At 49.3% G+C, this 11409-nt stretch overlaps 5 protein-coding genes across 10 annotated transcripts in view; 2 read left to right on the top strand and 3 right to left on the bottom strand.

Annotated features, from left to right (window-relative positions):
* Positions 1–199: 199 nt before the first annotated feature.
* On the top strand, positions 200–1546 carry Etfb (Electron transfer flavoprotein beta subunit). 2 transcript variants are annotated; one of them, NM_143470.2, is made up of 3 exons: positions 200–239; positions 302–355; positions 486–1412. In NM_143470.2, the coding sequence occupies exons 2-3, from the start codon at positions 305–307 to the stop codon at positions 1194–1196; spliced, it is 762 nt and encodes a 253-aa protein (NP_651727.1). In that variant the 5' UTR covers positions 200–239; positions 302–304; the 3' UTR covers positions 1197–1412. The 2 variants fall into 2 exon arrangements, with proteins under 2 accessions (NP_651727.1, NP_733307.1); NM_170428.2 differs by lacking the exon at positions 200–239 and having other exon boundaries at positions 301–355; positions 486–1546.
* Positions 1547–1560: 14 nt separating this feature from the next.
* On the bottom strand, positions 1561–3487 carry Drice (Death related ICE-like caspase). The gene has a single exon (NM_079827.3). It carries the CDS (start codon positions 3245–3247, stop codon positions 2228–2230), a length of 1020 nt encoding a protein of 339 aa, NP_524551.2. The 5' UTR covers positions 3248–3487; the 3' UTR covers positions 1561–2227.
* Positions 3488–3790: 303 nt separating this feature from the next.
* Rnb (R and B) lies at positions 3791–7448 on the top strand. Its single transcript, NM_143469.2, has 8 exons — positions 3791–4037; positions 4144–4236; positions 4314–4907; positions 4965–5303; positions 5369–5575; positions 5652–6199; positions 6261–6336; positions 6395–7448. Exons 1-8 carry the CDS (start codon positions 3876–3878, stop codon positions 7301–7303), a joined length of 2928 nt encoding a protein of 975 aa, NP_651726.1. The 5' UTR covers positions 3791–3875; the 3' UTR covers positions 7304–7448.
* On the bottom strand, positions 7340–8548 carry sro (shroud). Its single transcript, NM_143468.2, has 2 exons — positions 8394–8548; positions 7340–8338 (listed from the first exon to the last, which is right to left on the bottom strand). The coding sequence occupies exons 1-2, from the start codon at positions 8507–8509 to the stop codon at positions 7447–7449; spliced, it is 1008 nt and encodes a 335-aa protein (NP_651725.1). The 5' UTR covers positions 8510–8548; the 3' UTR covers positions 7340–7446.
* Positions 8549–9031: 483 nt separating this feature from the next.
* Positions 9032–11409, bottom strand: part of kay (kayak) — a 28119-nt gene continuing 25741 nt past the window's right edge. For all 5 annotated transcript variants that reach the window (NM_001032408.3, NM_001300662.1, NM_001032407.3 and 2 more), the window contains one exon: positions 9032–11358. In NM_001032408.3, the coding sequence (NP_001027580.1) occupies positions 10121–11358 (1238 nt within the window). In that variant the 3' untranslated portion in view covers positions 9032–10120. The remainder of the gene's footprint in view (positions 11359–11409) is intronic.

Below are 11409 nucleotides of genomic sequence, written 5' to 3'. Positions count from 1 at the left end.
ATAGTTGAATTCGTAATTCATCAACTCCACAGTTTCAGAAATTATGTTTCCTAGTTTTGCTTAAAGTTGTTAGTCCTTTAAGATACATGAATTTAAAAATGTATTTCAGCGGGAATATTTGGACATTTTATAGCTGCAAATAATCGGCTGCTCTGTCTGGCAACGCTGTAGCCGGAGAAGACCTTTGGACCACCCGCGCCCCCGCCGCCAACAAATCAGTTCATTTCCATCTTGAAGAGGTAAGTTCTTGAAACTCAGTAAATTTCCGTAAATTTCATCAATTTTATAACTAATTTGGCAGAAAATGGCGCGTGTTTTGGTTGGAGTTAAGCGTGTGATCGACTACGCCGTCAAGGTGAGCCTGAAAAGTCGCCTGTTGCGCATCTTGTCCCATTGTCTTTTTATCACTTGTTGCGCTCTGTTTTGCGTAATCGCCTTAATTAAGCGGCAATTAAACTAATTCAGGTTACATTTATCATGTCCAGGTGCGCGTCAAGCCCGACAAGACTGGCGTGGTCACCCAGGGCGTGAAGCACTCGATGAATCCCTTCGACGAGATCGCCGTGGAGGAGGCGGTGAAGCTGAAGGAGAAAAAGCTGGCCGAGGAGGTGATCGCCGTCTCCGTGGGCCCGGCCCAGTCGCAGGAGGTGATCCGCACCGCCCTGGCCATGGGCGCCGATCGCGGCGTCCACGTAGAGATCCCGGCCGCCGAGTACGAGCTTCTGCAGCCCATCCACGTGTCGAAGATTCTGGCCAAGTTGGCTCTTGACGAAAAAGCCGACCTGGTCATCCTTGGCAAGCAGGCCATCGACGATGATGCCAACCAAACGGCCCAGATGACCGCCGCCGTGCTCGACTGGCCGCAGGGCACCTTCTGCAACAAGATCGAGAAGACAGACGCCGGTCTGACCATCACGCGTGAAATTGATGGTGGCCTGGAGACAATCAAGACCAAGACCCCGGCTGTGCTGAGCGCCGATCTCCGGCTGAACACCCCTCGCTACGCCACGTTGCCGAACATCATGAAGGCCAAGAAGAAGCCGCTGAAGAAGGTTACGGCCAAGGATCTCGGCGTGGACACCTCGCCCCGCATCGAGGTCATCTCCGTGGAGGATCCTCCTGTGCGCCAGGCCGGCGCCACCGTCGCCGACGTGGATGCCCTGGTGGCCAAGCTAAAGGAGGGCGGCCACATCTAGATGTTCCTCAACTAGAAAATTGTGAGCGCATATTCTACGTTTTTAATTAGTCGAAAGTTATCAGAAACGTGCATTTATCTAGCCGGAGAGTCGGATTTGCTGACAGGCTTTAAATTTCTCTGAATTCAACCCATACCCGTGTGCTTTAAGTGAACTATAAATTGGAATTTATTCTCGTTGTGTCCAGCTCTAAGAATAAAGTGATTGTAAGCTCTGAAATCGTACGATCAGGGTCAGCCAATGGCTGGACTCGTCTATTTTTCCGTCTCCGCGTGCTACCTTTTCGGGAAATGCCGCTCAACTTGGCGCCCAAAAGAGGCGACAGGGTCAACAGCAAACAGCCAATGGTCATTGATTTCTCATTGTTTTCAATCGGATTTATTAGCGGTTAACTTGAAAGGAGAACATTTGCTAATGTGCATTATATAAGAGTACAAATGGCATAGAAATAGTATATATTGTTCATAAAACACTCGACTACAGGCTAAAATCGTTTGTTTTCGTTTTGGACGACCATGACACACAGGCTTATACTATAAAGATATCTATGTGTATAAAATTGTAAAAAGGTCTTGTCTGTAAATGGTCTAAGGTAGATATAGATAAGGGTGGGCCGACATTCCTGATCGAGAATCAAAGAGGCGCAAGTTGTTCTATGATAAGGTTTAGTAGAGAATTTAAAATTTTGAGATCGTCTTTGTTCAGTTGGCAAGTTAAAATTGTCAAAAAATTTTGGCCGGAGTAAAAACCTCTTAGATTTCTAAGTTAAATCGATCTACTCTACCCACCCCAAAAAATATAAATACAGACGAGTAAATGCGACATTAATAAATGTCAATCGAAAGATACTTTGTGCCTAAATAAAATAAAACGGGCAGTGGCACCAATCTCGTCGAGCAATTGGGCAGGTTAAAAAAGTGTTGTATAAAAAATATGCTGCAAGGCCGATAGCCCATGAGGTTCTAACTTAATTGCGACTTGGTTTATCACACACCTCGCCGTACCCACCGTTTGATCCATACCATTAGCCATCAAACCCGTCCGGCTGGTGCCAACTGCTTGTCGCTGAAACGCAGAATGCGCGTCAGCATGGTGGTTATGCAGGGTATCTGCTTCTGCTGGTGCATCTCCGGAGTGTCCGGGGTGCAGGACTCAAAGTCCACGGCCACCCGCTGGCACACGAATGTGAGCAGGGTCAGGATGTCCAGCCGCTTGCCATTGGCCGCCAGTTCGGCGCACAGGCTCTGCATGAACCAGCTGCCGCGGGTGGTGTTGCGCCACGAATAGAATCCAGGAACCGTCGAGTAGGCGATCAGAAAGTCGGCGTGCACTGGAATCTTGTAGCTCATCGAGGAGTCGCCATCGGTTTCCGTCTGAGAACGCTGCATGGTCACTCCGCCATCCAATCTGTCGCCCTGGCAGGCCTGTATGAAGAACAACTTGGGTTTGCCGGCTAGCGAGGGGCAGTGATTGGCCGTGAAGAAGCTCCAGATGTTATCCAGCTTGTACTGTGTGTCCTTGGCGTAGATGTAGCCCATCTCGCCGTGCGACAGGATGGCGACCAGGATGCAATCACTATCGCTGTGATTCTGCGACGCTGCATACTCGATTGTCCTCAAAATGTCCTTGTAGCGGCAGTCCTTGTACACGGTCACTTCGAAGTCCAGCTGCTTGAGCACCCGAGTCAGATTCTCGCAGTCCACATTGGTTCCCGCGCGAGACTTCAAGGTGGGCACCTCGAAGTGCTCATGGTTGAAGATCAGTGCCATTCCGCGGTTCTTGTGGCGCATGTTGTACTCGGCTGCATGGCGGTCGGTGACCATTTTGGCTACATTCTTACGGTAGCTGGACGAGGGTGAGCTGTACCCGTTGGCCAGCTGCCCAATGGCTCCGCTGCCGTAAGGATGCGAGGATCCTGCGACCAGGCCGCTGCTACCCGCTCCTCCGGATCCCACGGAGCCCAGGGCATCTGTGTGATCGTTGGGCTGCTCCGGATTGCCCACCCTGATGCCCACCTGGTCGGCGGATTCTCCATTGTTAGTGGCGTCCATGGCTAAGTTCTCTCCTTGAGCCTGCGAAAACTGATGAGTCACAAGCACTGCGAAACAGGTTTTTCCAAATCTGTGAAAAGCTTGGATGCACGACTTGGGCAAATTAGCTTCGTTCTGGGGAAAGTCCGTGTTTACGCGCAACAAAGACAGCTAGTTATTAACTAATTACTTTAGTCGATTGCGTTTTTGTCTTTAATTCTGTAAGACCGTTGTTGGCAGTTGAAAAACACCAAATAGCGCCTGATTTGGTGATGACACTTCAGCCCTCGTGTCACGATTACGGTAAACAAAGAAAGTAAATAAATATAGGAAAAATTATTAAATGGGTTTTAAAAAATATTAAAATAATTTGAAATTAAAAGCTTGGAGGTAATTTTGTGGGAACTTGTATAATCTACATAAAAAACAGGCCTGCTTCCATTTATTATTGTAGAATCGAATTCGCATCCAAAGCTAAAACGTAAACATCAGTTTATAAATAAGGCAGACCGCTGCTGGATTTTCGAAAAATAACGTAAAATACCGTAAAATACGCTCTTATGCACGGTCACACTCTCAAAGAGGTTTGAGACGCACTGTAGAATTTGTTGAATTGTTTCAATTTGTTTAAAAATTAAGAAAATTACCAATGTTCTGGACACCAGAGCAAGTGGAGAGCATGCTGGAAGTGCTAAAGACCTCCACGGATCGAACAGTCATTTACAAATGCCTGGTGAAGCTGCGCACCGATCTGGTGAAGGATAAAAATGGCATTGTTTTATTTCGCACTGCTGGGGGCGTTCACATCATGGTGGGTTTGGGAGTCACAACGCTCATGGTGGTTTGACAGCCACTGCCGCTCACATAGGATCGTTATTCGAATCGATTTTTAAATCATTATTAATTGCGTCTTCCAGGTGCGACTGATCACCAAGCTGAATGAAAAGATAATGGAGGTGGTACTGAGCATACTGGGGAACTGCTGCACCGACGAACAGTCCTGCATTGAGGTGGGATTATCAGATTACATTTTTATCTTTATTTTGAACCACAACGGTTAAAAAAATTTAAAACTTTCCACTTTAAGGCTGTTGAATGCAAGGTGATTCACCCGCTGGTGACCATTCTGAAGACCATACCTAATCCCCTGATCCAGTGCCGCGCCTGCCGGATGCTTGGAAACATCGCCAAGAGCAAGAAGGCGTCCCAGTGTCTCACAGTGCACTATGCGGCCATTGCACCGGCCATCTGCCACATCATTGAGTCCACCAGTGCGGTGCAGACCCGCATCATGGCATTCCGCGTCTGCCGTTTCCTTCTGGCCAGCAGCCAGTTCCTGAAGTACTTCCTCATGGCCAATGGGTTCCAGCAGCTGATGCGAATTTTTCTGGCCGTGATGAAGAACGAAGAGGCATCCAAGGAGCCCGTTCCGGACATCGAGATGTCCACGCTGATTGGCCTGAAGAGGAACCAGCACCGTGAGAAGTATTTCGAGGAGGTAGCCCGGAATTTGGAGGGTGTTCGCAGTGACATCTTTGACCACCAGATGCTCAAGAATTCCACAAGGAACTGTGACTATGCGCTGCCCAAGGAAAATGAAGCGGCCGTTGAGCTGGCCCTCGAGATTCTGAAGTGTCTGGTCCTGATATCCGCGCAGCAAATTGGACTGAAAGTTTGGGAGGTGAGACTGTTTTCTAAGTTCTCCAAAACGTAGTACATAATAAACATTTCTTGTTAGTCCATTTCCTGGAATACCTCGCTCGCCTCCATTGTGTGCTTCGTAAAGGAGGACGGCGACCAACGGGCCTCTGCCCTTAAAATCCTCTCTAACTTCTGCAAGGATCCCTTCGCCTTCTACATGCTGAGCACTGCGGATGCCATTGTGGCTGCCTGCGAGATGCTCATGGCTGTGAACATGGCAAAGCCACTTAGCGAAAGCGAGAGCCGGCACTGCATCAACATAATCTTGACGCTATCCACCGATGCCTGCAGCCGCTCGAAGATCCGGAGATGTGGGGCACTGCGCAAGCTGGTGGCCATGATCCGGGACTCCAACTCGCAGAGCGAGCGATCATCGGTGAGATGGAAACCAAATCCCTCTTGACATCTGCTATATATAATGGCTTTCTTCATACCCAACAGCTATTTCACATACTTTACAACTTCCAATATGATAACTTAAGCATGGAACTCATGCTGTATGAAGGACTAATGCCCATGTTGGTGCGGGAACTAAACGATTACCTGACCAGCGATGATGAGCATCACAAACGTCGACGAGACGAGAGACTGCAAGGTGGTAAAAAAAGAAAACTGACGGATCCCACAACGCCAGAGACGCTGAGCAAGGTATTTATTTAGCAGCATAGCAGCTAGCATATGTTTACAAGCCACTTGCTAATTATACCCACTTTTTGCACACAAGTTCTCAAAAACCCACGAGACCTTAGGATCGGACTTTGAATCGCCGAGCAGTTCACCTAGGTCTTATCGCACAACCAGTCCCTGCAGTTCGCGCAGCATGTCACCGGTGTGCACAGATCTGCTGACGAATGATGACGACGACAACTATTCTCCGGCGTGCAGTGATGACGACGAAGATGAGGATGACAGCACAAATAATAGCAATTTGGACACAAGAGAGCGGCGCATAGCCGCCAATCGTTCGCAGCCTTCGAATGTTCTGGATATACTGAAACTAATTGAGGAGGGCAGCGAACCCATAGATGATCCGCTGTCCGACAAAGAGGATCTCGAGGAACTGAGCTCGGATGTACCACCGAAACTAGCCCCGTTCCGCAATACAACATGCAACACCATTGACATAATAGAAAACCTTATCTATCGCATCACGCTGATGGTGAACAAGCGAGTGGAGCTGGGAAAGCCAGAGACGCTCGACACTCTGATTAGAGCCATCAAATTGTTTGGATCGAACAATAATTTCCCAAATGCCCTGACAAATATTCTACTGTAAGTTGTCAAGCTGAACTAAGGATAAGCATGTATTCTAATTGCACGTATATCCTTTCAGTGAGAGCCAGTTCTTTGCCCAGATAATAAAGCATGGCGTGGTCCATCAACTGTACCAGTTTACCAAGCTGAAGGAGGTAAAGTGAGCCCATTCATCTAATGTTCATCACAGTTAACACCGCACGTATATTTCAGATTCGCAAAGACGGCTTCGCCTTCTTGGAGACGTTAACCAATGTGGGAGAATCGAATTATGGCAAGGAGGAGCTAGTGCGTCTCCTGCGCTGCGACGATGTGATATCCCAACAGAGAGCCGCCATTTCGGTGGCCTACATAGTTAAAAGCCATCGATTGCTCTATCAGTTCCTGTACGACGGCAATGCGCTGAATATGCTATTCGACATGATGCTGCGCAAGAAGACCGAGGACCACTACGCAGATGAGGCGGCGGATGCGGTGACATCGATGGCGCGATATACCCTGGGCATCGTTATGCCAGAAGCCGAACCAGCGGAGAGTACAGCAGGAATCTGCAACCAAATTGCAAATGATACCGCACCGCTGCACGCCAACTGCGACATGCGATTCCTCGTTGGTCATGGAGCGGATTCCACCTCCATTGGGTTTAATAAGCAGCTGCTCTGCGACACCAGCGAAGTGTTCAACAAGATGCTCAACAGTGATTTCCGCGAGGGTCACCAAGGCGAGATTCAGCTGCCAGATTACACTGCCAGTGGACTGCGCTACTTTCTGCATTTAATCGTGTGCCAGGAGCGGCATCTAACCGAGCCGGATTACCCCGCCCTGCTGCAGGCCTACGAGATGGCCCGCGTGTACATCATGCCCGATATGGAGGCGGTATTGCAGCAAAGACTCATCCAGTACCTGGACTCACACAACTGCCTGCGCCTGCTCGAGTGGGCGCTGAAGAACTACCATGCCGACCTGACGGAAACTGCCATCAGCTTTTATCTCTGCTCCGCGCTGCCCGCGCAGGAAAAGCTTCAGCTGTTCCGGGCAGCGGAGGACTCCACCTATGCCAGCGAGTGGTTCCAGCTGCTCAACGATGCGGTGTTCGAGCGCTGTCGCGGCTATGTCTTCTAGACACCACCACCCAGTTGCGTTCTGTGATCACATTTTGGCGTTTTCCATTCCCTGGATTCAGCTCGTTTTATTTGCCACAGCCCTTAGCCAAGTATTCCAATGTGCTACAATGTATATTTAAAATGTATAGACTACGGATTAATCTAAATCTTCTCCTGCCTGTTCGTTGACTCGTAGGTGGGCATCGCGCAGAAACGCACCGTGAGCCAATCCACTAGCGGAGTGGGGCAGAGCGTAAAGAGCCAGCGATAGAGGCGATATCTACGGGGTTCCTCGATGTACAGAGCCAAGGGTTGTGAGCTGGTCAATGCATCCTTAAACTTTGCCAGCAGCGACTCGTTCCTCAGGCGATTGGGCGGCTTGAAGCCGCTCAGTACTTTCAGATAACCATTGAAGGCCTCGAAGTAAGTGTCGTACAGAGCGTGTTGCTCCGCACTGAAGGCTTCGCGCATCTTCTGAGCATGCTGCTGCTGTCTGGCCGCAATGTTGCTGTCCAGGACGAAGGAGCCTGGTATGAAGTTGACCACCTCCATGCCATACTGCTGCAGCTCCACGCGGAGTGAATCCGTCCAGAAGCGAAGGGCTGCCTTGGAGGCGGCATAAGGACCCAGTGCCGGCAGAGCCTGCAATCCGCAGTGGCTGGTCACATTGATGATCCTGCCCTGCTGCTGCCGGAGCAGGGGCAGCAGTTCATGTGTCAGCCTCATGGTGCCCAGCAGGTTGCAGTTGATCTGCGCCTCGATCTGCTCCGTTAGCTGCCACTCGAATTCCCCGAAGCACATTACTCCAGCATTGTTTATCAGTGCCGTCAGCCGATAGCTGGGGTCTTTGGCCAGTATGTCCCTTAGCTGGCGATGCACCAGGCGAATGGAATCGGGTTCCAATAGATCCAGTTCCAAGGTGTGCATTCTGCTCAGTCCATCCTTGGCCGAGGCTAGGCCCTGCAGCAGTTTAGCTCCTTCCGACTTGATGTTGTGGCAGCAGGAAATCACGGTCATGTGCAGCGATTCGTGGCAGTAAACTGCCATGGAGTGGCTATCGAGATCATTGCGTTATTAGGCTCCACTTGCTCCCGCTTCGCTTAGCTTACCCCAATCCCGAATCGCAGCCCGTGATGAGCACCACATGCCGGCTATCGACCTTCAGCTGCTGCCTGCCCAATCCCAGGGATCGTCGCAGGGCGCGAAGAAGTTGACTGCCGCTCATATCGCCGCTTCTCGAGTAACTGAAACAGAGATCCGCGATTCGTGGCTGCACCGAAAGCAACAGATCCCAAAAAAAACAAAAAAAAATGCAAAATAAGGCAAACCCGAAAATGAATATATGCAGCGTGTGTTGTATGTACATATATACTCGTTTGTGCCATTATCAGACGAGTGGAAGAACACGGCTGCGTTTACCTGCCCTTCAGACTGGTCTTTATGGCAGCAACTAGGTGTTTCTATCTCATAATGTTTTCATAACTTGAATGATCGCATTTTCACATTAGAGCCATTTTCTCAATGAGGTTTACTTCCATAAGTAAGTACTTCAAATCGCTTGAAGAAGTCTGCAGAAATTGAGAATGCAGCCTTTGTTGGTCCACCCTAATCTACCTGATATGTTTACCTGACGACGAGCCAGCCCATTTGCAAGTCATGTGAATCGCTATAACTTCAGAAATAATTCCACAAATCGTCTTTAGGTTTTGTCGGTCTTTTTATTTCTATTTTATTCCATTTCATTTTTAAATTTTGGTGTTTTTCTGCCCTTATAAGTGCATTTATTTGCTATCAATCGGTTTGGTTTTGTATAGATTAAAATTTTGAATATTCTGAGAATTTAGTGTGGAAACTGGCGAGAGTTGCTTTACCTGATCAGCTTTTGTTGAATCGTTTTGGGTTTTTTGATTTAAGGTTGTGGGTAGGTAGATATAGGTATACATAATACATAATTACATATTAAATAATTGCTTTGCTTTTGTCATTTCTTATAAATGGTATTTGAAAATAGCGCAATGTTGCGTTTAGTAAAAATATATTTTGGTTTCTACTGCAGCTTACAGAGTACACAATAAGTATATTTATCTCATTTCACATTTGCTTTTGCTCAATATAAAACTCGCTTCAACGCCATTATTGTTTAGCTTTAAATGTACATGCATACATATATGTATGTAGATCTCTATATATAAAGGTTTGCATTTCTTAATTCTCTCTCAAGGCATTGTATTTAGTTTGTATGCTGAATATATATTCACTTTGTTTTGTTTTATAGTATATTTACGCTTTACGATTCGTTTAAATGTACAATTTTAAAACCGGCTTAGTTCCTTTCATTAGACGCTCCTGTTTGCTTTCTACTTTGTTTCATCCTCGCATCTTTTGTATTCGTTTTATAATAAATATCACAACGCATCCTGCAAATCTACACGCCCTATTATCATCATTATCCTTATCATTCTCATCATGCATCGTCGGTCGTTCGCGTTCGCGTTCGCGTTCTTATATTTTTTGAAAATATACAACGCGCAATGAAGAGGTTTGAAAATTGCACAAATTACAAGTACATAACATATGTACATAGCTCCTCGGCGTATGTAAAAGACATAGCGAAATCATAAATTAACCATAATAAAGATAATAATACAAAAACATTAGAGTTAACGAAACAACACATTCGTCACGTTTACGCATATTACAGCATATTACAAAAATGAAAACATCTCCTACAACTAGAAAAGTGCTTCGCGGTTTCCTTCCGTTGTTTGCCTGCCAACTATATAAAACTTAACTTAATCCTGACTCGGCCCCCATCCCCGTCCCAGATCCGGTCCGGTTATAAGCTGACCAGCTTGGACGGCTCGGCGGTGGGCGTGGGCAGCTCCAGCGGGTGCTTGTTCGTGGAGGAGCTGTTCGGTACGAGGGGTCCGGAGACGGGCGTTAGCCCAGTGCCGCCGTCCATCAGGGAGTCGAAGTTGAAGGTGCCGGTCGAGGGCGTCTGGATGGGCACGCCCTGGATCTGCGTGGGCCCACCCGCCTTGTTGTTGGCCATGGTGAGGTGCATCTGGCCCAGAGGACGCTGGAAAGCCAGCGTATTGGGCCGCTCCTTAGGCACCTTGTTATGCGCATTCAGCGTGGGAGAGTTCATGTTGTTGCCGATGCTGTTGATGTTGTTGATGCTGCTGCCGTTGGAGGTCACCGGGAAGGCGCTGCCGAATCCGCCGGGCGCCGTGCTCGTGATCGGCGTCTGCAGAGATCCCGACGAGGCGCCGGTGGGCGTTAATATCGTGGACAAGTGAACGTGCGGCATCGTGGACATGGGCGGCAAGGTGATGCGCTTGCTGGGCGGCGGACCGTCCTGGTCCAGGCTGGATCCTGAGTCGATGGCGCCATCGAGTGGCTCGTCCTTGATGTGCATCAGCAGGCTATCGATGTTCGCCGCCGGCTTGAGATCCAAGGGTGAATTGCTCCTCCCGGTGGAGTTCAGCGTGGCGTCCATGCCCGTAATCGTGCCGTTGCTGCTGTCGTTGCTGTTGTGGTTGTGATGGCTGCTCGCGCCGCTGCCGCTGCTCCCTGCACTCAGGAGTCCGGCCGGGGCAATCAGACCGTTGCAGGTGACCACGCTCAGCATGTCGGAGCGAATCTTTTGGCAGGTGGCCCGGTGGGTGGCCAGAAGGTACTCCAGCTGATTCTTGCTATTCGTCAGCACCTCGATCTCCTTGCGCATGCTCTCGCCCCGCTTCTCCAGCTGCTCCACCTCCTCGGTGAGCTCGTTGGTCTGGTCCACGCGCCTCTTGCGGCAACGGGCCGCCGCCTGTTTGTTCCGCTCCCGGCGCACGGCCCGCTTCTGCTCCTCCTCCGGGGTCATGTTCGTCGACCGGTTGGGGCGTCTGCCACCGCCACGACGAGCCGGCGTATTTGAGGTATTCGCGTTGCTGCTGCCCACCGACGCCGATCCGCGGCTAGAGCTCACGGCGGCCAGGACATTGGAGAAGTTGTTGACACCGCCGCCGTTCACGCTGCCCGCCATGATGTGGCCAGCTTGGTACGAGGTGCTGTCCGTATGGGCACTTGCTGCAGGCGTATGAAATAAAAGGGAGTTAGTAGACATTCGGAGCAATTCGT

The sequence above is a fragment of the Drosophila melanogaster genome, chromosome 3R (genome assembly GCF_000001215.4).
Source record: "Drosophila melanogaster chromosome 3R".
Classification (NCBI taxonomy): domain Eukaryota; kingdom Metazoa; phylum Arthropoda; class Insecta; order Diptera; family Drosophilidae; genus Drosophila; species Drosophila melanogaster.
The sequence above is the reverse complement of the archived record's forward strand: the minus strand, read 5'-3'. Positions and strand labels throughout refer to the sequence as shown.

Bases quoted from the DNA above. Each gene is read 5' to 3' on its own strand.
- sro (NM_143468.2), bottom strand. From the start codon at position 8,509: ATGAGCGGCAGTCAACTTCTTCGCGCCCTGCGACGATCCCTGGGATTG. The intron at 8,339-8,393 runs GTAAGCTAAGCG...TGATCTCGATAG, and splicing joins GGCTGCGATTCGGGATTGGG to CCACTCCATGGCAGTTTACT.
- Drice (NM_079827.3), bottom strand. From the start codon at position 3,247: ATGGACGCCACTAACAATGGAGAATCCGCCGACCAGGTGGGCATCAGG.
- Etfb (NM_170428.2), top strand. From the start codon at position 305: ATGGCGCGTGTTTTGGTTGGAGTTAAGCGTGTGATCGACTACGCCGTC. The intron at 356-485 runs GTGAGCCTGAAA...TATCATGTCCAG, and splicing joins TGATCGACTACGCCGTCAAG to GTGCGCGTCAAGCCCGACAA.
- Rnb (NM_143469.2), top strand. From the start codon at position 3,876: ATGTTCTGGACACCAGAGCAAGTGGAGAGCATGCTGGAAGTGCTAAAG. The intron at 4,038-4,143 runs GTGGGTTTGGGA...TGCGTCTTCCAG, and splicing joins CTGGGGGCGTTCACATCATG to GTGCGACTGATCACCAAGCT. The intron at 4,908-4,964 runs GTGAGACTGTTT...ATTTCTTGTTAG, and splicing joins TTGGACTGAAAGTTTGGGAG to TCCATTTCCTGGAATACCTC.